The following is a 25,711-nucleotide window of genomic DNA, read 5'->3' on the forward strand; positions in this document are numbered from 1 at the left end:
GTAGTACTCCATGGTGTATAAACATCACATTTTCCTAGTAATGAACCCATAACCGTGAGTAAAGTGCCTTTCTGAGTGCTGCGAGTCATTTAGCAAATCATGCAGCTGAGGAGCAGCTGTGAGAACTCCTGGTGCACGGCCCTGACTCGGGCATCTCATGGGGTCTAAGCCAGCTCAGCAGTTAGCATCAGAGCTGATCCCGGGTTTTTTTGTTGTTTTGTTTTTTGTTTTTTTTTGCAGTACTAGAGGTTGAACCCAGGACCTTCCTGTTGAACTATCGCTGCAGGCTTTTTTTGAGACAGGGTTTTGCTAACTCTCTAAGGTGCCTGGGCTGGGCTTTAACTTACAGTCTGCCTGCCTCAGCCTCCCAGGGTGCTGAGATCACAGGTATGCCCCACCACACCAGTGCAGCAGGAATCGAATCACGAAATGTCCAGCTGGTGTTCAGGGATAGCTGAGATGTGGCTGGAAACCCACACCCGGGTGTCGGGCCATGGCACCGTGAGCCCCCCAGTTGTGCCCAAATGCTTTGCCGTTCCCGGGAAGGTAAGGTTGCTAGAGGTAGCAGAGGGCTGCTGGGCACAGGGCTGTCTTGGCCTCCATCTTCAGCTCCCCTGAGAGCCCTGGGTCCTCGCTGGTGCCTGCAAGTCCGCACACAGCTGTTGCCCACTGTGGGGAGGAGCCTGGGCCAGGGCAGCAGGACGGGCGGGAGGGCCCAGCACTGTCCCCACACACAGGCTTCGAGCGCCACCCCCACCTGGAGCCACAGGGCAGCAGCCCCTGGAACATCCCGTGACTCGGTGTCCCCAGCCCACAGCCTGCCCCTGCAGGGGAGAGGAGACCCCACTTGGCCCGACCCACAGAGCCCACCCTCCCTGGCACAGCCTCCTGCTGCAAGGCTCTCGGACCCCGACCTTGGCACGAGGGCACCGTGTCCCTGCTGGAGCACGAGCCTTACATGTGAGCTTCCCAGGCCACTGGGGTTGAGTTGGGCTCGGGTGCCCGGTGGGCACAGTGTGAGGAGCCAGGCCCCTGCCTGGGAGGACCAGGCCACAGGGCTGCAGCCTGTCCCCACCCAAGGCCCCTGTGGAGGGCAGTCCCAGGGTGTAGAGCCCCAGGCAGGGTTCGGGGACCCCTGGAGGGGACAAGCCCAGGGAGCGCCCTGGCTGGGCTAGCAGTGGCATTTCCAACAGGAGCAACTGGGGACCTTCTGCCCTCTGGGAGCCCGGCTGCCACTCCTGGCCCAAAGTTCCCCCGGGGACAAGGCAGCGCCGCCCTCGTCTGCACTGCTTGTCATGAGCGGAGGGTCTGCAGGGTGGTGTGGGGGGCTGGCTGGGAGGTGGGTGTCAACCCCTGAGGGGCCCCACTGCCCCTGCCCTGGGTGCCCTGGGATGGCAGGCGGGGCCCCGAGGAGGCTGGGGCAGGGGCATCCCCAGGCTTGGGGCGGAGTGGGCTGTGGGGGGGGGGGGGCTCCAGGGCCCTGGCCGGGCTGTCTCCTGTGCCTCTGCTTCCGGCCTGGGCTGTGGAAGCTGCCTTGTGTGGCCCCGTTCCCACCACTGAGGCGGGGAAGCTGAGGCAGGGGCAGGGTGGGCACAGGCTGCCTTGGTGGTCCCTGGAATCAATAATCAGACCCCACTCTCCCCAGCCGCCCTGGCCTCCAAAACAACTTCACGGGGCAGCAGGGCTCCAGGCCCCAACTGCAGCCGGCTGTGCCCTGGGGGCCTCTAGGGGCTGGGCGGGGTGGCCCCGGGCCCCATGGCTGGGCGGCATCCCTGGCTCGGCCCTGGCGGCCAGGCCCGGACACATGAGCAGCATTTAGATCCCGTCCTTACTGAGGGGGTGGCGGGAACACAGCGTTCTTGGTGCCCGGCCAGCGGGTGTCCCTGTCCCTCCTCCACCAGGGCTCTTCCAGCAGCCATGGCCACGTCTCAGGCACTGCCCACCCCCAGGCACACACGGTCACCGCCCAGGCCTGAGGACGCCCAGCCGGCCTGCAGGCAGCAACACAGGGGAAGGAGTGGTGGTCTGCATGGAGGGCGGCTGTGCCCAGCCTGGCAGTGGAGGGGGAGCTGTGACAGCTGGCAGGTTGCCCTAGGAGGGCTGCTCCGTGCCCAGCACAGTCAGTCACGCGGCTGCTCAGGGCTGTCTGCAAGGATCCCCCAGCCGCTCCCCAGTGCAGGGCCCTGTGGAGCTGCAGGTGTACAACCCCCCACGGGGCCCCCCTTCCGCCCCTGCACGTCCACTGCCTGCCCTGGGTGGACACAGGGCCTGCTCCAGAACCCCACCTCCAGCGTCTCCCGGGGGTGCTCCTAGGTGTCCCCCTGCTTGGGGACAAGTCTGGCAGGTGGTATGGACACCCAGGTCTTCGGAGGGGGACACCGAGTGTCAGGCGTGGGGCCCAGGGTAGCAATTGCCCAGGGGTCCTTGTCACTTGGGGGTCAGGAAGGGAGGTGTGGGGTGACCACGTGTCAGAGGAGGCCACTGGCCCTAGCACGGACCTGTCAGGGGTCCCAGCTGGCTCCCACAGCACAGCCCATTCCCACCCTCAGAGCCCCAGCCCGGGGATCAGCCATGTGCCTGGTGCCGGGGAGCCCTGCTCCTTCAGACCCCTTGGGAGCTGGGGTCGCGCTGGGACCCCAGGCAGGGACGCACCTCGCCAGGAGGGGCTGCTGGGCATCACGCCAGAGCCTGCTAGACCGGGCGGCTCCAGCGGCCCACAGGGAGTGGGTGAGTCGGGGATCTGAGGGCGCCGCACTGGGTGCAGCTGCCAGGAAGGGGACCACAGCACCCACGGCCCTGGACGGGGGCCCAGCAGTGCCATGAGCAGCACTGGGGTGCAGTGAGCAGAGCGGAAAGAGAATGTTCTGGAAGAGGGTGTCTTGGCACCCCGTGTCCCGCCTTGGGAAGGGTCGCGGTCCAGCCAGGCCTCTGTAGCACCCACACTCTGGCCGACCGCTGGGACCAGCACTTCCTGCAGGCTGAGTCTCAGTGTGGCCCCCCGACACCCAGGGCTGGGCGCTGGGTGCTCCCTGAGGAAGCCGCCACGTGGAGCTGAGGGAAAACGTGGCTGTGGCCCGATTTATCAGCTCAGGCGCTTTGTAGTAGTTCAGATTAATAAAAATATTTAATAAAGAATCAAGATGGTTTATCTGTAATGCAAAGAGAATCCCATGGCCTATATTTTTATTACTGAAAAATTGGAAGCAGGAAGAAATAATGATATAAGCCACTGTATAAATGACAAAAATACCCATTCTGGATATGCACTGTGCTCCAGTCTTGCTGGGCCCTATAAACATAATCTATTCACGCCTCCTCCACTGGGTTCCTGAGTGGCTCCACACAGTGGAGTTTAATACGGCTCCACTCTCCACGGTGCAGGGAAGTGATTAAATAAGAAATAAATTCAGCTGTCATTGCATTTAAAATCAAATCAAGCATCATTTGTTACCCCAAATGAAGCCGCTCTCCTTCCCTGCCTGTAAGTAGCTGCCGTTTGCTGAGCACTTAGAAATGTACATACAGTAAACGCGGAGCATAATGGCTTGTTCTATAACACAGCTTTATGGGGCTTCGGCGCCAAGTGCCTGCGAGCCCGCAAGCAGCAATGGGTTTTTTAATTTAAAGTTATAGGTATGAGGCTGTGCACTCCTCAGATCCATCTGCATCTTGTTTGCAGAGGCCCCAGCAAGACAGGGGGCCGTCATCTCTGCCCCTCTGCCCTCCACACTTCCAGCCCTCAGTGCCTGACCCACAGTCCTGAAACCGCCCTGGGGCTGGAAGGTTCGTGGGCACCTGGAGGCAGAGCAGGGCAGACGGGGGTCCTGAGCTGGTTGCCCACGCCATGCTGTGCCTGGCAGTGGTGTGGGAGCAGAGGGGCCTGGAGGGACAGCAGTGGCCGGAAGGGCCTGTCTCCACCTGCCCAGCCCAAGTCAGCTCCCTGCTCGGGTAAAGGGGCTTCGGGCTCCTGAGCTCCTGCAGCCAGTCAGCTGTGCCCACGGTTAATTAATTGATCAATCAGGTGACTGATTGTTGCCATGCTGGAGACAGAAGTCATCGCTGCAAGGGGGAGACAGGCGCCAGGGAGCAGAGGGGGTGGGGATCGCGCCCAGTGTGACCTCGGGCAACCCAGACCCCTCCAAATTCTGCATCCTTCCCTGGGAAACGGGGTGTCCCCAGCACCCATCCTGAGGGGCTTCTACAAGCAGACACCCAGGGCCAGCTGTGGGGGGACCCGGTGGCCACCAGAAACAAGCAGTTCTGGAGCCATTGGCCTCCGGCCCCAGCGCTGCCCCCGGGGCAGTCAGGTTCCCCAGAACTCAGGCTGACAGAGGCCCCAGCCTTGTCTCTGACCTCTGACCTCTGACCATGTTCACAGTGAACTCTGACCCCAACTCACATTCACTCCCCTGGCCCAGAGCTCTCCCTGTTGCCCGTGCGGGTGCAGCAGGTCGACGCAGCCCATCCCTGTAAAGGCCTGGCCCAGCGCTGGCTTGGGCCCTGTCCCAAGGGGTGTGTGCCCTCCTCGGCCACCAGCCCCAGTGGATTTGGAGCCCACTGGGGACGCCAGGGAGCAGGCCGCACCAGGCCAGGGGAGCCGTCCAGCCAGAGTCCACAGCTGCCTCTGCCAAGCACATTAAGGTTAATGTCGCCGTCTCGCTAATGGCGCATTGTGTTATCATGTGTAATATAAACTTAAGAATTAATTGCCTCGCCTTCCAAAGCGTCTTTAACTGCTCTGGGAAGGAAATTCGGCTCATAAGGGTGATTTTTAATGCAGGTGCGTCTGAGGCCAGGTCTGACCAGATTCCTTTTGTGCGTTCGTGATTCCATGTTTGCTCCTCCCTTGAAAGAATATCTCATCACGTATGTTTTGGCCTCAAATTTTAAAATGTGGCTTTTGCCCACTGAATGTTAATTATGTCTGCAGGGTGTGGGGTGACCATGGGCCACCCGGGGACAGCAGTTTCCCAGCCACGGTGGAGCCCCAGCCCAGGCCCTGTGAGACCAGAGACTGTGGGCACAAGTGGGCAGCATCGACTTCTGACTTCTGCTGTCGGGGCAGTCAGCCCAAGGGAGCCTCCCTGCTTTGCGGTTCCTCTCCATCCCTCTTCCCCCTTCTTCCTCCTGTTTGGGCCCCTCCAAGGGGGATGGGTAGGTGAGAGCCGAGGTGATCTGTGACCAGCAGCCCCAGCCTCACCCGGCCCTGGGCCGGAGAAAGCTGCGTCACCGTCCCCCAGTCCTCTGTCCTCCAGGCACAGGTAGGGGCTGCTCCTCAGTGACCTTGCTCACAAAGCGACGTCCCAGGAGGCAATGCCACGCGGTGCTGGTCGAGGCGAGCTTCGCCCTGGGGAGGCGGCCCTGGCCCGAGAGCCGGGCTGGTACCCAGGAACCCAGGGGCCCTGGCCCCCAGCTCCTGGGCCAGCTGAGCATTGCTGACTCCCCTACGTCCAGCAGGGCCTGCCCCCTCCGAGGTGGACGGAGGCTTGGGAGAAACTGAGGCACCAGTGGGAGGAGCTGAGATGGCACCAGGCCCAGAGACGCGGCCTGGGAGAGGGCTGTCTTCCCTCCACCCGCGTGCTTCAGGTTGGGGTCCCTGCACCCTTAGCAGCCTCTGAGCCCGGGCAGCCAGGCCAGGCCCGCAGGAAGGCGAGCTCAGGTGCCCGCCACTCTCCCCTCTGCTTCTCTGCAGGAGCCCCCAAATTCAGAGTCCCAAGCCCCTTTGGGGTGTGGGAAAGAAAGCAGAGGAGAGGAGCCCTGGGCTGCAGGTGGGTGCTCTCGCTTCTACCCATGCTTGTGGCTGCCCGCGGCCCCGGCACAGGCAGGTTGACTTTTATCGTCCAGATCACTCTCTGATGATAACGGGTTAGCACACACTTAATTATGAGGTCAGAGGCAGCATGATCATAAACCTTGGACCATGCAACCCTTCCCAAAGCTGAGCCGGGGTTGTCCTGGGCACCAGCAACTGCGGCATCAACCCTGAGGGATCCGGCAATAGAACTGGCCCAGAAAAAGGTGGTCTCGACTCTGCCTCCCACCAGTGGAAGGCCCAGGGCACGGGTCCCCAACTGCAACACCTTCCACGGGGCGGGCAGGGCCACCCAGGGAGCCAGTGTCCTCGGGCGAGGAAGGACAGACCCCGACCGGCCATCAGGGGTCCGGGCAGGGACCCGAGCCAGCCCATCCCAGGACTCTGCTGCTGGTGCTCCCGGAATCCCCATGCTCCCCAACTCACCATCTCCCCAGGCCCCTCCATTCTTCCTCAGTCTGCGCCCAGCCCCCCACTTCCCTCGGGTCTGGGGACCAGGGCTGCAGAGGCAGCTGGGGAAACGCAGCCCCTGACAGAATGGGGACGCTGTGGGGAGGCACCCCAAGGAGCTGCCAGCTCCCTGGGAAGGCCGGCGGGAGCCTGGTGCCAGGCCAGGCAGCTTGTGTGACGCACTGCGAGCCCGGCTGGCGCTGCCGGCGCTTGGCAGGCGGCAGAGGATGTTTGCAGACTGCCACTGACAGCTTCGGGCGGAAACCGCCACCCTGGTTAAACACAGACGTGCTCCCGGCCCACGGCCGGTGGGGGCCTCTCCTGGGGGCCCTTTAGGGCCTTCCCGGGGTCTGCTCGCTGCACCCTGGGTCCAAGGCCAGTGCCCGGAGCCCCAAGGCCTTCTGCATCCCTCCTCTGCGGCACCCTTAGGGTACATCCTGCTGGGCTCTGAAAGGGCCTGGGGAGGGGCCTTGCACCCAGGGTGGGCTGTCGGGCAGACCCCCAAGACTGCGAGTCTGGCCAGACTCCCTTCTCTGGGAAGCCTGGCCTCACCGTGCTGCCCAGTGGGCATCCACTTCAGCTCCTTTGAGGCCGGCGGCCTGGGTGCCGGGTCCCCCGAGTGTTCATTTCTCTGTGTGTCACCAGCCAAGCTCAGCAGCGGGGGAGCTGAGGGGCCGTCACAGGGAGCACCCCATGGCTCCTCAAAGACAGCAGGACTGGTGGGCTCTGATTTGGGTGGGGCCCCCTGGCTTCCGTCCTGGTCCTGGTCCTCCAGGGACCCCGTCCACGCAGGTGTCTGACCTGGGGCCCAAGTCCGGTTGGCAGAGGGGGGTTACAGGCCCTCAGCCCGGAAGGTGGGGTCCTCCAGCTTGACCCACTGCCCAGAGCCCCAGGACAATGGGAGCACCCACTAGCAGAAGACAGCTTGCTCACGTGCTGCTGTAATAGTCTTTTTGTTCTTGTTCCTCTGAGACAAGGTTTTCCTACATAGTCCAGGCTGGATCCTCCTGCCTCAGCCTCCCGAATGCTGGGATCACAGGTGTGTGCCACCACTCCAGGGTGTCGTTATTATTTGTGATAATGATGATGATGATTACTGTTTGATTTTTTGCAGAGTTGGAGGTGGAACTGGAGAAAATGGTTGAGGAAGAGCAGACCACCCCCACCCCCTCCCTGCGTTCCCCTCCCCCTGGCCTTGGGGTCCCGTCATCCCACCACATCCACACCACTTGTTGCTGAGGGCTGTGTGCTGCTCCCTGCCTCCCCGGTGCCCCTGAATGTGGGCCGCTTCCTGTGGGCTCCTACAGCCGCCGCAGGCCCAGCAGCCACACCTAGCGCCGCATCTCCCAGACTCAGAGCTGAGAGCCGGGTGCGCAGCCTGGCACCAGGTCCACCTCCCTGTGAAGGGCCCAGACGCCCGGGCGGGCTCTGCTGGTCTGGGCCCTGCCCGGGTTCCCAGAAATGGCTCTGGCAGCCACCTGGCCAGGGACACCCCAGGTCTGAGGGTGGGGACAGGCAGCCCCACAGAGCCCCACAAGCCTGGGGCTCTACAGCCCTGCAGGCCTGAGCTGGTGCTGCAGAGTGGGCAGTGCCGCCTCCCACTTCCTGGGTGTTCCAAGTGCCAGTGACCCAGCCCCCGCTGGGCACCCAGCCCAGGCCCTGAGCGCACACCTTCCTCCAGGAGGGCGGCAGCCTCAGGAGGCCCCCGGCTCCAGCCGACTCACCACAATGCTGGGGGTGGCAACAGTGTGCCCAGCCTGACTCAGTTCCCCTTCCCAGCTCCGCCACTCTCTAGCTGTGAGGTGATTTTGGCTTTGTTATTATTTGCTAGGTTTTGGTGGCGAATTTTCCACTTTTGGCACTGTTGCCTGGAGAATCCCGTGGCCCTGTGGATGTCCCCGGTGAAGCTGTGTGGCCACTACCATCCAGTCCCCAAAGAGCCCCTGTCCTCCCTTCCCTGCCACCCGGCACTGCCCCTACTTCCTCCTCCAGGGTTTGCCCGTGCCACGCCGTCGGCTTGATGGGTGGGACCAGGCCAGATGTGGGCCCGCACCCGGCCCCGCCTGCTGGCTTCTGTGTTGGGTCTCGCTCTGTCCCTGTCTGCAGCGCTCACACCTGGGCATGGCCAGACGGGGTCCAGGCACAGCCCCCTCAGAGGGCGCCTGGCTTGGTGAACCCTCCCCTTGTGTTTTAGTGGCCCACAGGTGGGCCGGCCAAGTCGCCTGGCGACTACACTTCCCTCTGCCAGGAACAGAGTTCAGTTGGACGGCTCCCTGCAGGCTGCTCAGCCTCTGTCCTCACCGCTCCCAGGATTCTGAAGCCTCAATTTCATGTCTGACTGGGGACCGTGGGGGGCAGAGCCAGAGGATACAACGTTCCTGTGTGCTGCCCCAGTGACAGCATGGGCTAGGGGCAAAGGTCATGTGCAGATCTAGCTGCCCAGTGCCTTCCATGCCCCAGGGGCTGTGGGCATGGTGGGGACAGGAGCTTCCTGTCTGATGTCCCTATGAACCCTTTCTCATGGGCAGTGAAAGCCATGAGCCTCACTGGCCTCTGAGTTCGTGCATGGAGTAGGTGCCCAATAAATACTGAGTGGACACAGGGTTTCTGATGTCCACGACCCCTGCCTGGTGGCAACTGTTACCCCTACTTACCAAGCCTCAGATGGCTGAGGAGACTCCCAAAGACCCCAGCCAGGAGGTGGAGCTGGGACCCCACCATGGCCCACCTGGCTCCGGAGTTCGGCTGCAGCACCGAGCGCAGGTCGGCCAGGCGCAGGGACTTGACAAAAGGTGAAGGGACAAATCTTGTCTTACAGAGGAGACAGCAGCACAGGCTGAGTGGGGAACGGGAGCCAGGCCCCACGGCTCCAGCCTGAGCCTGGCTGGTGACAGCCCCTGCCGGTCCCCACCCTGGGGCACAGGGACCACCTACCCCTGGCAGCCCCACCCAGTCTCCCGAGTTCTCCCCGAGCTGGTTTCCTGCCACATGCAGGCAGGCCTCACGGTAATCAACAGCTCCCTAATCACATTGATTTTCTCTCCTATGGGCCCTCATCCGCCTGGGTTCCAGGAATGGTGTTTCCAGCAGTCACTGGTGCGGATGATCATCAAATGGCCAAACACAAGGCCACCAGGCCTGTGCCATGGAGTGAAGCTACGTGGCTCTGCTCTTAGGCCTGATGATGCGTGGATTCCCACTCGGGAGGGGGCACCTCCACCTCTCTGCCCTCCGTTCTCAGGGGACCTCGCTTCCTCTGTGGCCAGGCTGCTGCCTGCCCCGGCCCGGCAGCCCTTCTTCCCCTCCATGTTCCCGAAGTTCCACGATGCAAACCTGACTGTGCCCAGCCCCGGCATCCAGGCTGCTCTGTCCCAGCCGAGCCCCTCGTGTCCCCCGCAGGTCCCAGGACCAACAGCCCCGCCCCTCCCCTCCGCTGCCAGCAGGTCCGAGTCTACGGAAACAGTTTGGGACAAAGGACCCGGAACAAGGACCCTCAGGCCAGCCATGCTGCAGCCAGGGCTACGCATCCACAGGGGAGCCGCGGCGCTGCTGCCACGGTGGGTAGAGAAGGGCGCATGGGTGTCCCCAGCACCTGTTTGGCCAGACCCCGCCTCCACCAGGCCCCGCCTTCGCAGTCAACACGCAGAGTGACAGGGCCGGCCAGGATGAAGCCACACCAGACCCGCCAGACCCGGCACAGAACAGGAGGGCCAAGAGGCCCAGGGCCTGGGGCGCCCTTTCCCCGAGGTCTTCTGTCTCTTACTGGGCCTCTTTCCATTTTTATTTCTTGTTAGTCCACATTTGCAGCACATAAGGATCACGCCCCCTGAGTAGAGCTGGTGCGGGGACTCACACTCCCCAGTTCTTTGGCCACCCCTGCCATCCCTCCATGGCTTGGTGCCCTTCCCTGTGGAAAAAGGCCTGCCCCCTGCTTCCGCATCTGTCTGTTCTGAGAAGGGTCTGTTCATTTCAGTTGCCCAGGATTGATCAGGTCTTTGATTGCGGGGGATGAGGTCTTTGAAAAAGCAGATCTAAGTATGATGTGTTTTCTCCTTCCAGAGCTGAGGGTGAAAGCCCGGCATCCCGCACACAGGGCCCCGCCACTGCCGACCTCCAGCCCGGCCCTGACTTTTTAAATCCTCCACTCATTTGGCAAAGTGAAAGCACCCTAGCCCCTGACTGGGCAGGAGGGTGAGGTAGATAGGGGCCACTCACACCCCGCCCCTACACAGGAGGGGCCAGCAAAGCCAAGCTGAGGACAGATCCACGGGCCGCCCGGGGCTCACTACAGGTCACGATGTGGGGCTGAGGACACACCCCACACCGGGGCAGAGGGAGCGCCTGGCTGAATTCGTCAGCCTCAATGCCCGGTCTGAAGCCAGGGGAGGCAGCAGCTGGTGCCCCGGGCTGTGCCCTCCGAGAGGCCCATGTGCCTGGGGACGTCCACTGGGTCGGAGAGCCTTGCACCCTGGAGGCCACACTCCACCCCCTGCCCCCCACGGCCCTCCCCCATCTTTGCTTACCAAGCAGCCCCCTCTGTGGGAGACAGAGCAGGGGAGCGCCCCGACGGAGCCGTGGAGCACCCGTCTGTTGCTGGCTTTTTGTGAGCCTCAGTTTCCCCAGGTTCAGATCACTGGTGGCGAGCACCGCCCCAGGTCCGCTGCACACCTCGTTAGATGCAGATGTGGCTGCGCAGGGCAGGTGTGAGCTGGGACTCTGCGCTCATTGCTACCCCAGAGGACGCAGAGCCCCAGCCCAGGGCCCACTTGTGCTCTGCTGTGAGGCCCAGCGAGCGCCCAGGTCCTCTGGGGGGCAGACTTGGCCTCTGCCTTGCAGGATGTAGACTCACAGACGGTGACCACCCGGACCAAGGGTGCAGACAGCGTAGTGAGTAAAGGTGAACTCAGAGTCCTGTACCCATCCCTGAATCCACACGGCCGTCTTCTTCCATGTTGGAGATGAGCCCCAGGGCCTGGTGCACGCTAGGCAAGCGCTCTGCCACTGAGCTGCACCCTAGCCCTTTTAAAGCTTTATTTTGAGACAGGATCCTTTGCAGTTTCCCATGCTGGCTTCAATCTGCTGATCTGCCTGCCTCAGCCTCCCACGTAGCTGGGGGCAGCAAGCTCACTCCAGCACACCTGGCTCTCACCTCTCTTCACAGCCCCGAATCATGACCTGGGTGAGCCCTCTGTCCATCCCAGTGCCCATGCGGCCCGTGGATCTGTCCTCAGCTTGGCTTTGCTGGCCCCTCCTGTGTAGGGGTGGGGTGTGAGTGGCCCCTATCTACCTCACCCTCCTGCCCAGTCAGGGGCTAGGGTGCTTTCACTTTGCCAAATGAGCGGAGGATTTAAAAAGTCAGGGCCGGGCTGGAGGTCGGCAGTGGCGGGGCCCTGTGTGCTGAGGGCCCTTTGGGGTGTCCTCAGCCAGCTGGCTGTTTAACTTGGTCCTGGAGGTGCGGCTGTTGGGAATGCAGACCATGCAGGAAGCGGCCCCTGCGCAGCCCGGGGTGCGAGGTCACACACACCACCCTGCACTCCCTGCAGCCTGTGGAGGTTGCTTTCTACCTCCGCCTGGACCTTCTGTACCCCATCGTGCACCACATTATGGCATCCAGGTGGACAGCGGAGGAGGTGCTGAGGGCAGAGACACCCCGGGATGGGGCTGAGGGAAGCGAGGGCCTGGCCGGGCACCCCGGGCCGCATGGCAGGGGCAGGCCTGTCTGGTGCCCTGATGAACACAGTGTTCGGGAACCAGAGGGGCACGGCTGGCCCCTCCTCTGGTCTCCACTGTCCCACCCGACCTGATGGACCAGGACAGAGCGGTGCACAGCCCACCTGGCCGGAAGTCTCATCTCTGCCAAGCAAGGCCCTCGTGGGAGTCTGGGGTGCCAGCGTCCCTGCTCTCTGCCTGAGTGCCCGCCCCCCAAGCTCCCAAGCTATCACCTGCAGCTGGGCCCCTGGAAAGGGGGCTGGGACACCCCTCCACAGACCTCGGGGAAGCAGACCCCAGCTCCAGCCTCCACCCAGCCTCCACTCCAGGCAGCTGCACTCCCACGGGGGCCGCCCTGAGTTTCCCACGCCATCCACCAGCCTTTCAGTGCCCTCGCCGTCACCATGGAGGGCCAGACTCCCAGGGAGTGTGGTGGCCTCGGCGCCCTTGTGGGCAGGGACCAAGCTGCTCCAGGCCTCCTCACTCTCTGAGTGGCACAGCCCACGGGGCGTGGGGTCCACCTCCTGCCTGCGCCTTGTGTCCTGGCCTGGGTGGCCCCTGGGTTCCGCAGGCAGAGCAGACGAGGCAGAGCCACTGCCCCCAGCCGTCCTGACAGGTGGCCCGTGACCACGCACCTGGCTCTCCCGAAGGAAGGACACAGGCAGGGCAGTAGGGACCAGGCTCTTCCAGGCTGGGACTCTCCGTCCTGTGGGTGGATAAGGAGCTGTGGCCAAGGACAGCACTGTGGGGAGGAGCCGCCACCAGGTGGTCAGGATGCGCAGCACCAGCCAGGCCTCTCCAGGCTCCCTTCCCAGGCCTGAAACTTTGTGCTGGGCCTCTCCTCCCTGCGTGCAGGACGAAGGGCATGAGGGGCTGATGTTCCGACTCAAGGGGCTGGGACAAAGCTTCAAGGGCACAGGCCCCACGGAGGGGCGGAGGGGCGGACAGAGCTCTGATGACAACTGTCAGCTCCCCCCCTTCTGGAAGGCCAGAGAGACTGGGGCTTCTGTAGGGTGGGGCAGGGCCGTTCGGAGCCAGGATTCCCGGGTCCCAGCTGAGACACCCTCCTGCCAATCCCACCCCACACGCCACCTGGGCCTCAGCCTTCCTGGCTGCTGGGGCCTGGGGACTCAATTGTGTTTGGCCTCTGGGGCCTCCTTGAGCTGCCGACCAGCTGGGCACTCAGCCCACGCAATCCCCGGCCAGTGGTGAAGAGCCAGATGTGGGGGCTGCCAAGGCCAGGGGGGCCCTCATAGGACATGGACATGGATGCATTCACCTGAGCCCTGGGGCTGGGCGGAGACAGGCAGGCTGGGGTGTCCCACCCGCACCTGAGACCTGGTCCCCTGGCTTTCCAGGCAGGGACAGTGTGATGCCGGAGTCCTGCAGGAGGGGCTGGCTCCGGGACCCTAGGCAGCACTTCCATTGGCATGGGGTGTCCCTCAGTGCAGAGGGCCTAGGCGGAAACCTCCTCACTTTGCCTCAAGTTCCTGTGGGCTCTGGCTCTAGGGGACCTTTGCCTGGGGACCCAGCTGTGAAATGGACCCACAGCATGCTGCCTGCCTGGTGAGGTGGCGCCACAGACAGGCCACATCTGAGGTGCAGGAAGCCCCAGGAGGACCCCAGGTGGGACCCAAGCGGCTGGCTCCAGGCTTCGCACCTGACCAGGCCTGCTCAGGGTACACAGGGGCAGCTGCCAGGCCTGGGCCCGGGGAGCAGGGTCCAGAGATGAAGGCTGGGACCAGCCTGGGTCCAGGGCTTGGGTCACACTGGGGACGGCTCTGCCCACCCCAAGGGCCCTCTATCCACCTGGGGGCGGGAGGCCAGCCAGGACGAGGACATCGTCCCAGTTTGCAGACAATGAAACCATGACTGCCTGGTGGCATGTGGGCTCGGGTCAGGGAGAGGTGTCAGCAGCCCTGGACCCTGGTCAGATTCCTGTCCCTCTGGGCCACCCTGGGGATGGGCCTTCCCTGCCCCGGATCCCAAGACGGGGACCCTTTGGCGTGGGTAGCCACTGGCCCCAGAACCCAGCCCTTTGACTTCTGCACATCCCCCCCCGCCCCAGCCTCACTAGCCAAGCAAAGCCTAGGAACCGTGGGTTTGAACTGACTTTATTATTCTGTAAATGTGAATTTTACAAAGCGCTTTACAATTAACGGTGACATCTTTTGCTCGGCAGTCATGGCCTTTCCTTCCCCTGGTCGCTCCGCGCACCTGGCGGTTGTTTAGTTTTCGATACAGTGTTGTCAGCCATGGCTACAAAGTTAACAGTCTCGTCACTACAGAAAACAGCACAGAAAGGGAGTGAGGAAGGATGCAGGAAGAGCAAAACAAAAGCTTCCTCCTCCTTAAAGGAAAACAAAAAGCCAGCGTCTTCGGCAGCTGAATCTAAATCAGTGGCTCTGGGAGGCCCTCCTTTACAGCACAGGAACAATTGCCTTCATTGACTTATTTTTTAACAGGTGTGAGTTACAGTACTAGGCCAACCCCAGACAGATCCTGTAAAATAACCATCTCCTTTTTAAGTCACTTCTCCAAACATTCTGTCGGAAGGATGAATGTTCTATTTGCACCCAGTGCCATCTGAATGTTCAAGTCGAAAATATTTATACATTTTATACTTAGCTCTGGTTTCTTTTTTTTTTTTTTTTGTCTGCTAAAAATAGTATTGCAAGTTTTGGCTTCTTTTGACATAAAAATCACAATTGTGTGCAAAATGCTAACGATGGAGGCGACTGATCAGAACACAGGCAAGTTGTCCAATCTGAAAGCTTTAGATTCTGCATCATTTCCCATTTCTTTTCATTTTTCAACAAAACAAAACAAACGAAAGCCGAACACCTTTGCCATCTGAGAAACGTCTGTACCGAGCCCGCACGCTTGCCGGCCACCGTGTGATGGCTGGCTGCTGCAGCGTGTCCTGACTCAGTAGTTAAAGCTGACAGCTGCGCGCTCCGGCCCGGCCCGGCCCAGCAGACAGGTGTCCTCCGCGTCCAGCAGCCCCCGCCCACACCCGCAGACTTGCGGAAGAACCCGTTGGAGGGGACCTCAGCAGGATGAGGCAGGGCAGGGCTCACAGGTGCCAGCTGCTGAACGGGCAACACCAGGCACACCAAGGTTCCCTCAAGGGGGCAGCCCGGCCCCAACAGCCATGCTAGGCGCCTCTACCCCTGTCCGCCTGGCGCTAAACACAGCACTTTGGTGAGCTTGCAGGGAGGAGGAGGAAGACCACACAGCCAGTCTTCCCGGGCACCCATCCAGCGGCCACCCAACACGGGACACTGGGCGGCTCTCACGCAGTGTCCACATTCAGGGGCAAAGGAAGACACCAAATCAGATGCAACTGAAGCAACCACAGAGAACACGGGTGTGTGGGCCCGGGGCAGGAAAGAAGAACAGAATTCAAGTACCGAGGTGCGCCGGCCAGGCGGGCGGCCCCACCAAGCTCACAGTATCTGTCCCGTCTCTGGTTCCTTCCTCTGGACCTTTTGCACTTGTCCCAGCTGCCTCCTGGGCCGCCCCCTCTCCGAGGGAGGGGATGGAGGGAGGCCGGGCCGGTGGCTGGACCCAGGCCAGCACCCGCCTCAGCAGCTCCAGCATGGTCAGTCCGACTGTCCTCCAGGAAAGGCGCCGATATAACTTAGCTCTATAATAACTCTATATAGTATATGCGTATTGCTAGTAGTCAAGCTTAGGAATAGGGGTGCAGACATCTCATAAATACTGAGTGGCTCGCCTCTCGCCTACAGGGTCTGGGTGAGTCGGGTCACACTGGCGGGACGAGACGCCCCGATTCTGGAATTAGTCATCTTGTAAACAAAGGAAGGGGGGGGGTCCGGGGTTCTTAATTGGTTTCCCTTGGGAAAAATGATCAAAAGATGCTAAGGCACTCTGGAAGGCCCCTCCGAGCCCGGGCCCGCTGCCTGCCCCGCGGTACATTCAGGTGGGGAGGGAGCACCCGGCAGGTACAATCATCGGCCACGCACGTCTGCGAACGCGCCCCACCACGTCCACCGCGGGACACATTAGTGCAAAACGCTCGGCCTGGCCCGCCCGGGGCACAGGGAGAGCTCAGAACCCATTCACATTGAAGTACTAAGTTTTACCTATAGCTCTTGCCTTCCTTACCCAGAACAACAAAACAGACAGCGATTATAAACAATTGAGGGACGGGGTGGAGGGACATTGTGCTACCCGAGCAGAGGCCAGGCAGGACGTGCGGCCACCTCTCCAGCAGCCGGCAGCACCCTCCTGTGCTGGCCCAGGGTGGGGGCCGTGCCCACTGTGGAGTGTCGGTGGGGACAGAGCCCTCCTGTCTCTCAAAGGTCCCCAGGGATGGTCAAATTAAAGTGCACATTTGGGGGCGGGGGGTGTGGGGCAGATGAAGGAAAACTGCAGAGGGCCAGGGTGCGGCTCACCCTCACCCACCATCTCCACCACCCACAGCCCCTCTGGCGCCAGCGAGGCTTGGTCCAGGCCCTCGGAAGCCCCGGGGACTCCAACCCGGGAGATGGGGCCTGAGATGGGGGTGGAGGGGCAGAGGGGGCAGCTCTGGGCCGGGGGCTCCAGCCCTGGGTGAGAACCAAGAGCTGCTCTAGGAATGCACGGGTCTCCCCAGGCTCGGGCCCCAAGCTCTGCCCTAGTCCTCACCCACGGCCCCCAGCCCTCCAAAGCCGCCAGAGCTTTCCAGAGAGCAGGAGGAGTCTCCCCGTAACTGGGGAGGGCAGCGCCCGCAGAAGTGGGGAGGTGGGTGGGGAGGTGGAAACCACACCTCAGCCCCACCGTGGCTGGTGAGCCTGCTCAGCCTGTGTACACACAGGAGGTGCCAGGCGAGGCCCAGGGTGGACAGAGGAACGGGACACAGACCATCAAGTCTTGGAATGGGGTCCCTGGCCAGACTGGGAGCTGCAAGGCTCTGCAGGCAGGGATGAGACCCCCAGGTGGGTGGCCAGGAGTATATCCAATCACCTGCGCGCCGCTTCTTGGAAGCCAAGCTTCCAACTTACAGTGAGCACTCCAGCTTCATGCTAGTCGGCAGCCCCTGGGACCTCTTTCCTGTTCCCACCTGTCCTCGTCCCCGACTGCCCAGCCCAGGCCTGCGCCTGCTGCCAGCCTCTGTAGCCCCAGGCACTGCAGAGGTGGCAGGAGGGGCCCCTGAGCTCAGACTGCATGTGTCCCAGCTGAAGCCCTGAAACCCCTCTGGCTCTAGCGGGAGGTGAGCAGACCCTGGCTCGAGGACTGGGCACAGGTTTGCAAGCACCCCTGATCTGTGGTAGGCTGGGGACATGGACATCTGCCCCTCCCCATTTTTTGCTCTGTTGGGTCTAAAAGTTTCCAAACCATATATGAAATAGATCTGAACTAAAGGAAAACACCAAACAAGCAAAATCCCAGAGTGGCTGGGGCGTCAGAGGGTGGCTGCAGCTGTGCAGGACCCAAGGTGGCCCAGTGTGGGGAGCCCATGGGCAGGTGGGGGGCAGCCGGGCCTCCAGGGGGGCTGGGGAGCCGCAGCACAGGGGTGGGAGGCAGAGTGAAGACGGGCTGGTGGAGAACGCGGCATGCGTCCTCCACCCCTGGTGACCAGCAAAGCCGTCACGGTACATCACTGGTCCACGCTCACACGCGGGCACGCGTGCACACACACACATACACACTCACCCACACATGCACACTCCCCGCACACACTCACCCACGCAGATGGCATCTCAGGAAGAAGGAAAACGAGCAGGGTTTGGCCCTGGAGACCCTGGGCTGCCCCACGGTAAGAAACGGAGTGTTACCCCACTCCCAGCCGCTGTCCCTTCCTCTTCTGGGGCAGGAGGAGCAGGAAGTGCGGGCGAGGCAGGGCAGGGCCGGGCGCCGGGGCTGGAGGCCTTTCGCCCCTCCCGGAAGGGGAGAAGAAGCTACAGGAGCAGACTGCCCTCGCGGTATCAAAAAGGAGCCCGGGGCCTTGCTCCCAGCGTGGTGGCCAGTGGCCTAGCTGTTTACAGTATAGTGAGTGCATTTTCCTTCATCCATTTAAATACAGGCAGAATAAAAATCACATTTTTGTCAGGCAGCAGTAGCAGTTCAGTAGGTAAGTGGCTTGATCACATTTGTTTGTATTAGTAACGCATGCAAGCAGCTTAGCACTGTCCCTCGAGAGTCGGCCCTGCCGGCCCCTCTTACAAAGTCCCTGCGTAGGTGCCCTCGGGCCTCCTGGTGGCCGGGGCGCTGGCCGGCGTCTGGGGCCTGCTGGAGCTGGCGCTGCCCTGCTCGAACGGCTGCGGGGGGCTCTGGCCGTCGGGCAGTGGCTCAGGGGCGGCCACCTCCTGGATGACCGAGCCGGCCCCATCCGCCTCCTCACCGGCGTCAAAGGCAGGGTTGGCAGCCGCACTCAGATCCACGTTCACAGCATCAGTTCTCAGAGCCACGATGGTGGCCGCGTCGCTCCGCCGCTCGGCATAGATGCGCTGCTCGAACACCTGCGCGGCGGTGGGCGGAAACTCAGGGTCGAGGGGCAGGCCGGTGGCCGAGGCGCCCATGACGGTGCGGTACATCTCCACACCCTCGGGCAGCATGGACTTGATCTTGGGCAGCCAGCGCTTGCGGACCCGGCGGGCATTGGTGCACATGTCCGCAGCGATGACGTTCATCTCGCTCTCCTTGAAGCTGGGGGCGAAGTTCTGACAGTACACTGCGGGAGGCAGGGCGGGACAGGGTCCCGAGCCACGGTGAGCCTGGGGGATGGGGCAGCGGACCCGCCCACCTGTCCCAGCTCCCGAACCGGCGAGGCCCCGGGCACTCCTAGTCTGCAGCAGGCCCTCTGTCACCGCTCGTCCTGGAGCTCACCCCAGCCCAAAGGTGGTCTCCGGGCCTCGCCAGCCCAGACCATGAGCATTCAGAGGGTCCCGGAGAGGAGTCGGCTTGTCCCAGGTCTCAGGAGCAACAGATGGCAGGCACTGCCACCAATCAAGAGCCCTCCCTTTCTCCACAGGGACCCAGCCGGGGGCCTGGGTCCCCAGTTACACCAGGTCAGCAGCAGGTCCCCCACCCCAGGGCCGCTGGGCCAGCACCAGCACCTCACACACATCGGCCCGGCCGGGCTGTCACCCGGAGTTGTGCGTCTGTAATTACCAACTGCCAAGGCCCTTCTGCTACAAAATGAGATCAGCCTCACCAGGGACTTTTTGTTTTGTTTTGGTTTGGTTTTTGGGTACCAGGGATTGAACTCAGGGCCTGGCGCTTGTGAGGCAGGCGCGGTACCACTGAGCTAAATCCCCAGCCCCACACCAGGGATTTTTTAAAGCAAGAAAATAAGAGAGTCTCCCATGCTGATGGTCATGGGGACTGTGCTCTTGGCCAGGCCGCCTGGGAGGGTGAGGGGCAGGGGCTTCATCCTCCGTGGGGCCACGGGGCTGAGCACGGGCAGTGGCCATGGAGATGGACCAGGCCCCACCACCACCCGGAGCGGGAGGCAGGAGCCAGCCGAGCAGATGGCAGAGGCTCAAAATAACCTCAACATGTAAATAAGGGGTTTTGTTCAAAAAGGAAAATTAGATCTATTTCACATATTAAAATAGTTTCGCAGCTGAATTCATCACACTTGGAAACCCACCAAGGACATTAGCACCCCGACACCGGCGGGGTGCTGCTGCTCTCCTCTCTTCTGCTGGGGCCGCCCCAGGGACCCCCCACCTGCCCTTCCTCCAGGCAGGAACTGAACCCCCAGGGGCTCGGGAGACTCCCGAACCCAGCACCCTGGCCACTTACGTTTCACAGCGTTCAGGACCCGGCTGTCCAGCGGCTTGCGGCTCGGGTCGCTGGTGGACGAGCGGATACCGGTGCCACAGCTGTTGGCCAGCGTGTTCCTGGCAGAGGGCAGAGCACGGAGGGTGCAGGGTGAGACTTCGGGGCCACGGGACCCAGGGCCCCAACTGCCCCGGTGGCCACCCTCAGAGCATGTGCTTGTCCTGGGTCACAGGACAGCGGGGAGCAGGCAGCCGCCCTCAAAGGCTCAGGACAGGCCTGGTCCCCAGCAACTGGGCCGAGACGCCGTGCTGGCCACGCGATGGGGAACCCATGACTTCTGCTCTGTTTAGGGAGTATCAGCCTTTGGGGAACCCCCGGTAAGCCGTCCCTGCCCAGCCTGGGCCCGGCCTCAGAGGGCGTGCCCTTCCCTGGAGCCACCCCCCCCCCAGACGGCCACACGGAGGCATCAGGAGGCTGTGAACCCAACCCGAGCTCACGGTGAGGGCCTCTGGTGCCGTCGGCTCTCTGACTCTGTCCCCACCTACCTGTCGAAGAAGGTGGCCAGGAGCCTCCGCAGCAAGACCTTGTGCTTCACCCCTGCGCAGAGGTGGCAGTTCATGAGCTGGCCACGCGTGATGTAGACCCCAGAGCCTGTGGCCGGCAAACATGCAGTGTGAGGCCCGGGGCCACCTCGGCTTGTGGCCTCCTGGTGGCCGTCGGGTCCTGTGATGGGGAGTCTTGGCCCCGCCTGGCGGGCACTGCACACGCTGCCCCGGTGCCCCCCCCCCCCAGGGGTACCAAGCTCCTCGCTGTCCTGTCGGCAGGACGGGGCCACCCCAGCCTCAGTCGCCCCAGGAACAGCACCAAGGGGCTGCCCTGGCCCTTCCCAGGTTCCACAGAGCCTCGGTAGTGAGGGGTCCCAGAGGGCAGGGCCGGGGCCACGCTGTGTCAGTGAGCCTGTAGAGACCTGGCCCTGCCCTGGGCGAGTCCCCAGAGTGTGGGCGGGTGAAAGGCAGAGCGACAGGAACAGCGGGGAGGCCTCATGGACATGGACGTGGCCCCGGGAAAGAGCAGGGTGGAAACCCGAAGGTCCCCCAAGCCTTCCCTGTCCTGTCTGGGTTTCCTAGGGTCTGTGAGAGCACAAGGACTGCCTGTCCTCTCTCCCAGGGACCTGCTGTTGCCCAGGGAGACCTTGCCCGTAGGCAAGCTTCATGGAGCCCAGGTCCCCTCCCAGCCAGGGCTCAGCTGTCCCTGGCCCTCCCTGGCCACCTCTCCAACCTGTACCCTGAACACAGGCTGACCCTGGGTGTGGGGGCCAGGCTGCCTCTTCCAGGCCCCACATCTACACGGGAGGGACCCCCGAACCCCCATTCACCCAGGCCAGCAGGGACAGGGGCTCAGGGAACAGGTGGATGGTGGGGGCTCACAGCAGACGGGACAGTGGGGACGTGGGCACCAGACTGCCAGGGTGTGCGGCCAGGGCGCCGACAGGCAGGACCCCGAGCGGCTGAGGCCTGGGTGGTTGCTCCAGGGACCCCGCCCACCCCCACGTGGAGGACTTTCTCCAGAAACCAAGGGAAGAAACGACTCAACAGCCACATGGGATGACAGGGCCGTGAGTGCTTAAAAATCTACAAAGAGCCGTAAGATCTAGTGAAGTCCAGCCCCGGAAGGACAAGTACTCTGGCCACAGGCACCACCCAAGTGGGCCCCCAGGCTGACGGCGCCGCTGTTCTTACAGAGCTGCACTGGACTGCGAGCTGCCGCCTGGAGCCTGAGGTCACCTCCCGGCCGGTGCAGCCAAGCACTTGGGGTGGGGATGCCATGACACCTGTGTGTGGCATCACTCTATCTGTGACCTAGACTGAAGTGCACGCAAACACATTCCCAGCCAATCAGGAGCGGGGCCGGCCCAGGGGATTCAATTAAAATGCTAAATTAATTCAATTGAATAACTCCCCTTAATGACACATTCTTCTAAGAGGAAATTAGAGGAAATTTAAGATGTTCTTCTTGACTGATTGGTGATGAGTGCACTGTTCATGGCTCTGAACAAATAGGTGAGCGGACGTTTGCGTACAGTCCGGCGAGGGGACTCACCTGCCACCAGCTCCAGCTTCTCGCCGGGGTCCCCCTCGGAGTAGAGCTTGGGGTGACAGCGGTAGCCAATCTGGCTGATGAGGCTGGCGGGCAGCGCCACGAGGTCTCGGCGGATGAGGACGCAGGAGCGGCTCTCCAGCGGCACAGGCTCTGGCTTCTCTTGCACTGCGACACAGAGCCAGCCCGTTAGGTGGGCACCTGTGGCCCGGCAGGCTGCTCTGCTTGTCTGCTGTAATGCTTTGATTTATTTTATTTTATTGGCAGTTCTGGAGGTTGAACCCAGGGCCTTCACACTAAGCTACCTCCCCAGCCCTTTTTGAACATGTTTTGAGATAGGGTCTCACGAAGTCAGTGGCTTAGCTTGAACTTGAGACCCCCCTGCCTCAGCTTCCCGGACCGTGGAGATCACAGGCATGCATCATTGTACCCAGCTCTGCCATGCTCCTTGAGCCCCAGGCTGGACCTGCCCTGTGCCAGCCCGGGCAATCACAGCACGACAGCCTCCCTGCATCACCCTGTCCAGTCCCCTGCTGGCCTCATCCTGTCGCTCAGGGCGTGGCAGTGAGGGCACCCACCCAGGCCAGGGCCATGGCGCTGAGGGTGGCAGGACCTGGAACAGAACGCAGGACAGCCTGGCAGGGGGTGCGGCAGCTGCAGCCAAGGCTCAGGCCCAGGGACTGGCGGAGCAGCGGCTGCTGGAGGAACAGAGTGGGAGCAGGCGGGCCCAGAACCGTTACCCCAGACCTGTTAGGGCAGCTCCCTCCAGAGGCAGCCAGCAGGACCGGCCTGCTCCCCAGTGAGGGGTGGGACCTTAACAAGCAGGAGGACACAGCCTGGGACCAGGCCAGCCTGGCAGGGAGCCGCTCTGTAAATATCTGTCAATAGCAGAGTGGGGTCTGGGGGCGCCCCCGCCTCCTGCTGCTCCTGCTGCTCCTGACACATCGGGCTGGACTGGGCTGGATCAGGGACAGCCGCACCTGCTGCTCTGCAAGCTACACACCGCGCTGCCTCCCAGAGGGGCCCCGGACGTCCCCAAGCCTCCTGCAGGGGGCATCGGCTCCACGGGGCTCCCGGCCAGGCTCCGCCCTGGGCACCTGACCAGCCTGGCCTGGCCACGTCCCCAGCAGGACACTGTAGCCAGCATGGGGTGCTGGGATCTGCTCTGGCACTCACAGTCCTCCTCTACTCTCCTCCAAGACTGACTGTGCAGGGCACCCTCAGTGCTGAGGGGAACAGGTGGTCCCGCCCAGACTGCCGCCCTCCTGGACCGCCCCACACTGCCCCCCAGACACGCAGGGCCAGCAGCCCCACACTCTGCTCCACGGGAGGCTGGAGGGTGCAACCCTCACACACACTTGGGGCACGATGCCATTTGTGAGCCCCGTGTTCCAGGCCGGGGAAGGGCCTTGGGTCTCCTGGGTGCAGGTCCTGCTCGGGGAGGCTGGGGTCAGAAGCCCCCAGGGAGGGGCCGCCTTACAGGATCTGGTGCTTGATGCCCAGAACCCACGAATCCTGCAGCTCAGGGGCAGAAGGCCTGGGTCAGACAGAGGGCAGAGCCAGCCAGCACTCAGGCCAACATCAGGACACGAGGTGACCTCACACAGGCCCAGCCAGTGAGCCACTGCCCTGAGACCTAAGTCTCCAATGCTGTCCCCAGCCCCCAGCCCCCTCCATCCCGCAAGGCCTCGGGCTGCTCCCGGGGTGGCATCCGCCAGCAGCTCCCCACAAGCAGCCATGACCTTCAGGCTGACTGGCTGGATTTCAGGGAGGAGGACGGCTCCGAACCAGCAGACAGCCAAGGTGAGAGAGAGGCTAGGGGGTGGTGGCTGCAGGGGTGGGGGCCTCCCGGGCAGAGCTGTGGGGGGTTCGAGCGGGGAGTCTCCGGGTTCAGGGAACACGGAAAACAATCCGATTGGGATGATATTTTAAACATAATTATGCGCCCCCCCCCCCGCCTGCTGTGATTACACAGTTGAGCGCAGCGCCGTGGCATTTACATAAAGAGTGTTCACCAACAGAAATAATTCCCCATCCACAACCACCTCGGCGCGAGATGTTTTTCCCAACAGCAGAAGTTGTTTGCGCTCCGCACGCACCGACCCCCCCAGCCCAGCCCGGCTCCCCGAGAGCAGGGACCGTCAGCACCAGAACCCAAAAAAGACGCATCTATTTCTGCCTTGCCGAGCACTGGGTGCTGCAGCTAAAAATATCCCGGGCAGGGATGCAGCCGCTCATCTGCAGAGGTGCTCCAAATCTGCTCGCGCCCACCAGGGGCTGCCAGGGCCAGGCGGCAGCTGGTGTGGACAGAATGCCCGTAGTGGGCACAAGTCAGGCAGGACCTTGCCCAGGGGCTGGTGGGAGGCCCCTTGGGGGTGCAAGTGACTCTACGGCCACACTGAGGTCCCCCTTTCCCCCACCGCTGTTGTCAGCAGCCCCATCAATGAGGCTCAGCTCCCAGAACGGCAGCCCGGGAAGGGCAGCTCGCAGATGGGCAACAGGCTGTCTGTGTGGAGAGGTGGCAGCCATGGTCCACGAAGGGGCTTTGGTCCTAAACGTTGCGGAAGTCTGGGGCCATGGTGCACCCACTGTCGAGGTCACAGTGGTCAAGGCAACACAATGAGAACAGGGTCATGAATACAAGATGGACCCTCCAGGGCTCCTGACTTCCAGGCCTGCAGGTCCCAGCCTGGGCAGCAGACACTGCAGGGACCAACACCCTGAGCAGGTACCGGACCCCGAGTCACTGTGCTGGGCGAGATAAGCCAGCCAGACACAGGGGGCCAAATCCTACAGAACTCCACTCTTAGGGCATGCGAAGCCGGCAAGCTAAAGAGACAGAAGTAGAAAGGGGTTCTGGGGTTGGGGAGGAAGCGGGGTCAGCACTGTGGGGCAGAGTCACGGAGAGGTCATGGAGGGTGGGGAGAGCACAGCAGGGCGAAGCCCCGAACATCGCTGAGCTGTGCACTGAAAACGGTTCGAACAGTCACTGTGTGCTGTGTGCTAAAAACACATTTAAAAGGAAAGGAAATTGGGATGCAGCTCCGTGGTGGAAGGGAGCTTGGCTCTGGGGTCTCCACCGGAAGGGTGCGAGGCGCAGGCATGGACGGGGACAGCTGGAACCCAGGCTCAGCCCTGACTTCTGCTTCTGTCCCTAGCTGGGCTGCAGAAGAGCTGGGGACCCTCTCTGAGCACACCTTGGGGACACTGCCTGGCAGGCAGGAGACCCCCCACGTGAGCCCGCTGCAATCCTGGTGCAGGAGCGCCCTGGGGTCCCGGCCGGGAGGCATCGCCTGTGGTCCTCCCTGGGGGGGGCACCCCCTACAGTGCAGCCGCCGTCCCAGTCTTTGATTATGGAGAACAGCACAAGCCCGGGTTAAAGGAAAACGCTGACCGGAGCCCTCGGATTTTAAGGCTCCCACGAACCGGTGCCGTATGTGCAGAGGCAGCTCTACAGTGTGGCAGGGGGTCACCGAGACCCACAGGAGGGCGCAGATGGAAGCAGCCGCACACGGGCTCTGAGGTGCAGGCAGGGTCACGGACCTAGGTAGAGAGCACTCACTCTAGGGAGAAAGTGACAGGCTTGGAGGTGACCCCCCAAGCGAAACCCCTGAGAAGTATGTAACTGATAGGTGGCCACAGTGGCTCATTCCTGTCATCCTAGCTCTCTGGGAGGCTGAAGCAGGAGGATCACAAGTTTGAACCCAGCCTGGGCAACTTAGTAATTTAGCCAGACTTTGTCTGAAAATGGAAAAATAAAAAAGAGCTGGAGATGTAGCTCAGGGCAAGGTCCTGGGTTCAATCCTTAGTACTGAAAGGAAAAGAGAGTGTGGTCTCCTTAGCGCTCGGAGAAGGGCGAATGGATACTGCTCGGAGAAGCCCTGCATACCAGGACGGCGGGACAGCAAC

At 62.3% G+C, this 25,711-nt stretch overlaps 1 protein-coding gene across 6 annotated transcripts in view; it reads right to left on the reverse strand.

Moving 5' to 3' along the window:
- Positions 1-14,069: 14,069 nt before the first annotated feature.
- Positions 14,070-25,711, reverse strand: part of Nacc2 (NACC family member 2) — a 67,658-nt gene continuing 56,016 nt past the window's right edge. For all 6 annotated transcript variants that reach the window (XM_021261681.2, XM_087182941.1, XM_021261680.2 and 3 more), the window contains 4 exons: positions 21,806-21,970; positions 20,251-20,356; positions 19,727-19,824; positions 14,070-18,650 (listed from right to left, as the gene is read on the reverse strand). In XM_021261681.2, the coding sequence (XP_021117340.1) occupies positions 18,139-18,650; positions 19,727-19,824; positions 20,251-20,356; positions 21,806-21,970 (881 nt within the window). In that variant the 3' untranslated portion in view covers positions 14,070-18,138. The remainder of the gene's footprint in view (positions 18,651-19,726; positions 19,825-20,250; positions 20,357-21,805; positions 21,971-25,711) is intronic.

The sequence above is a fragment of the Heterocephalus glaber genome, unplaced genomic scaffold (genome assembly GCF_053883595.1).
Source record: "Heterocephalus glaber isolate CG9 unplaced genomic scaffold, H.glaber_assembly_v1.0 deba00001479, whole genome shotgun sequence".
In the NCBI taxonomy this organism is placed as follows: Eukaryota; Metazoa; Chordata; class Mammalia; order Rodentia; family Bathyergidae; genus Heterocephalus; species Heterocephalus glaber.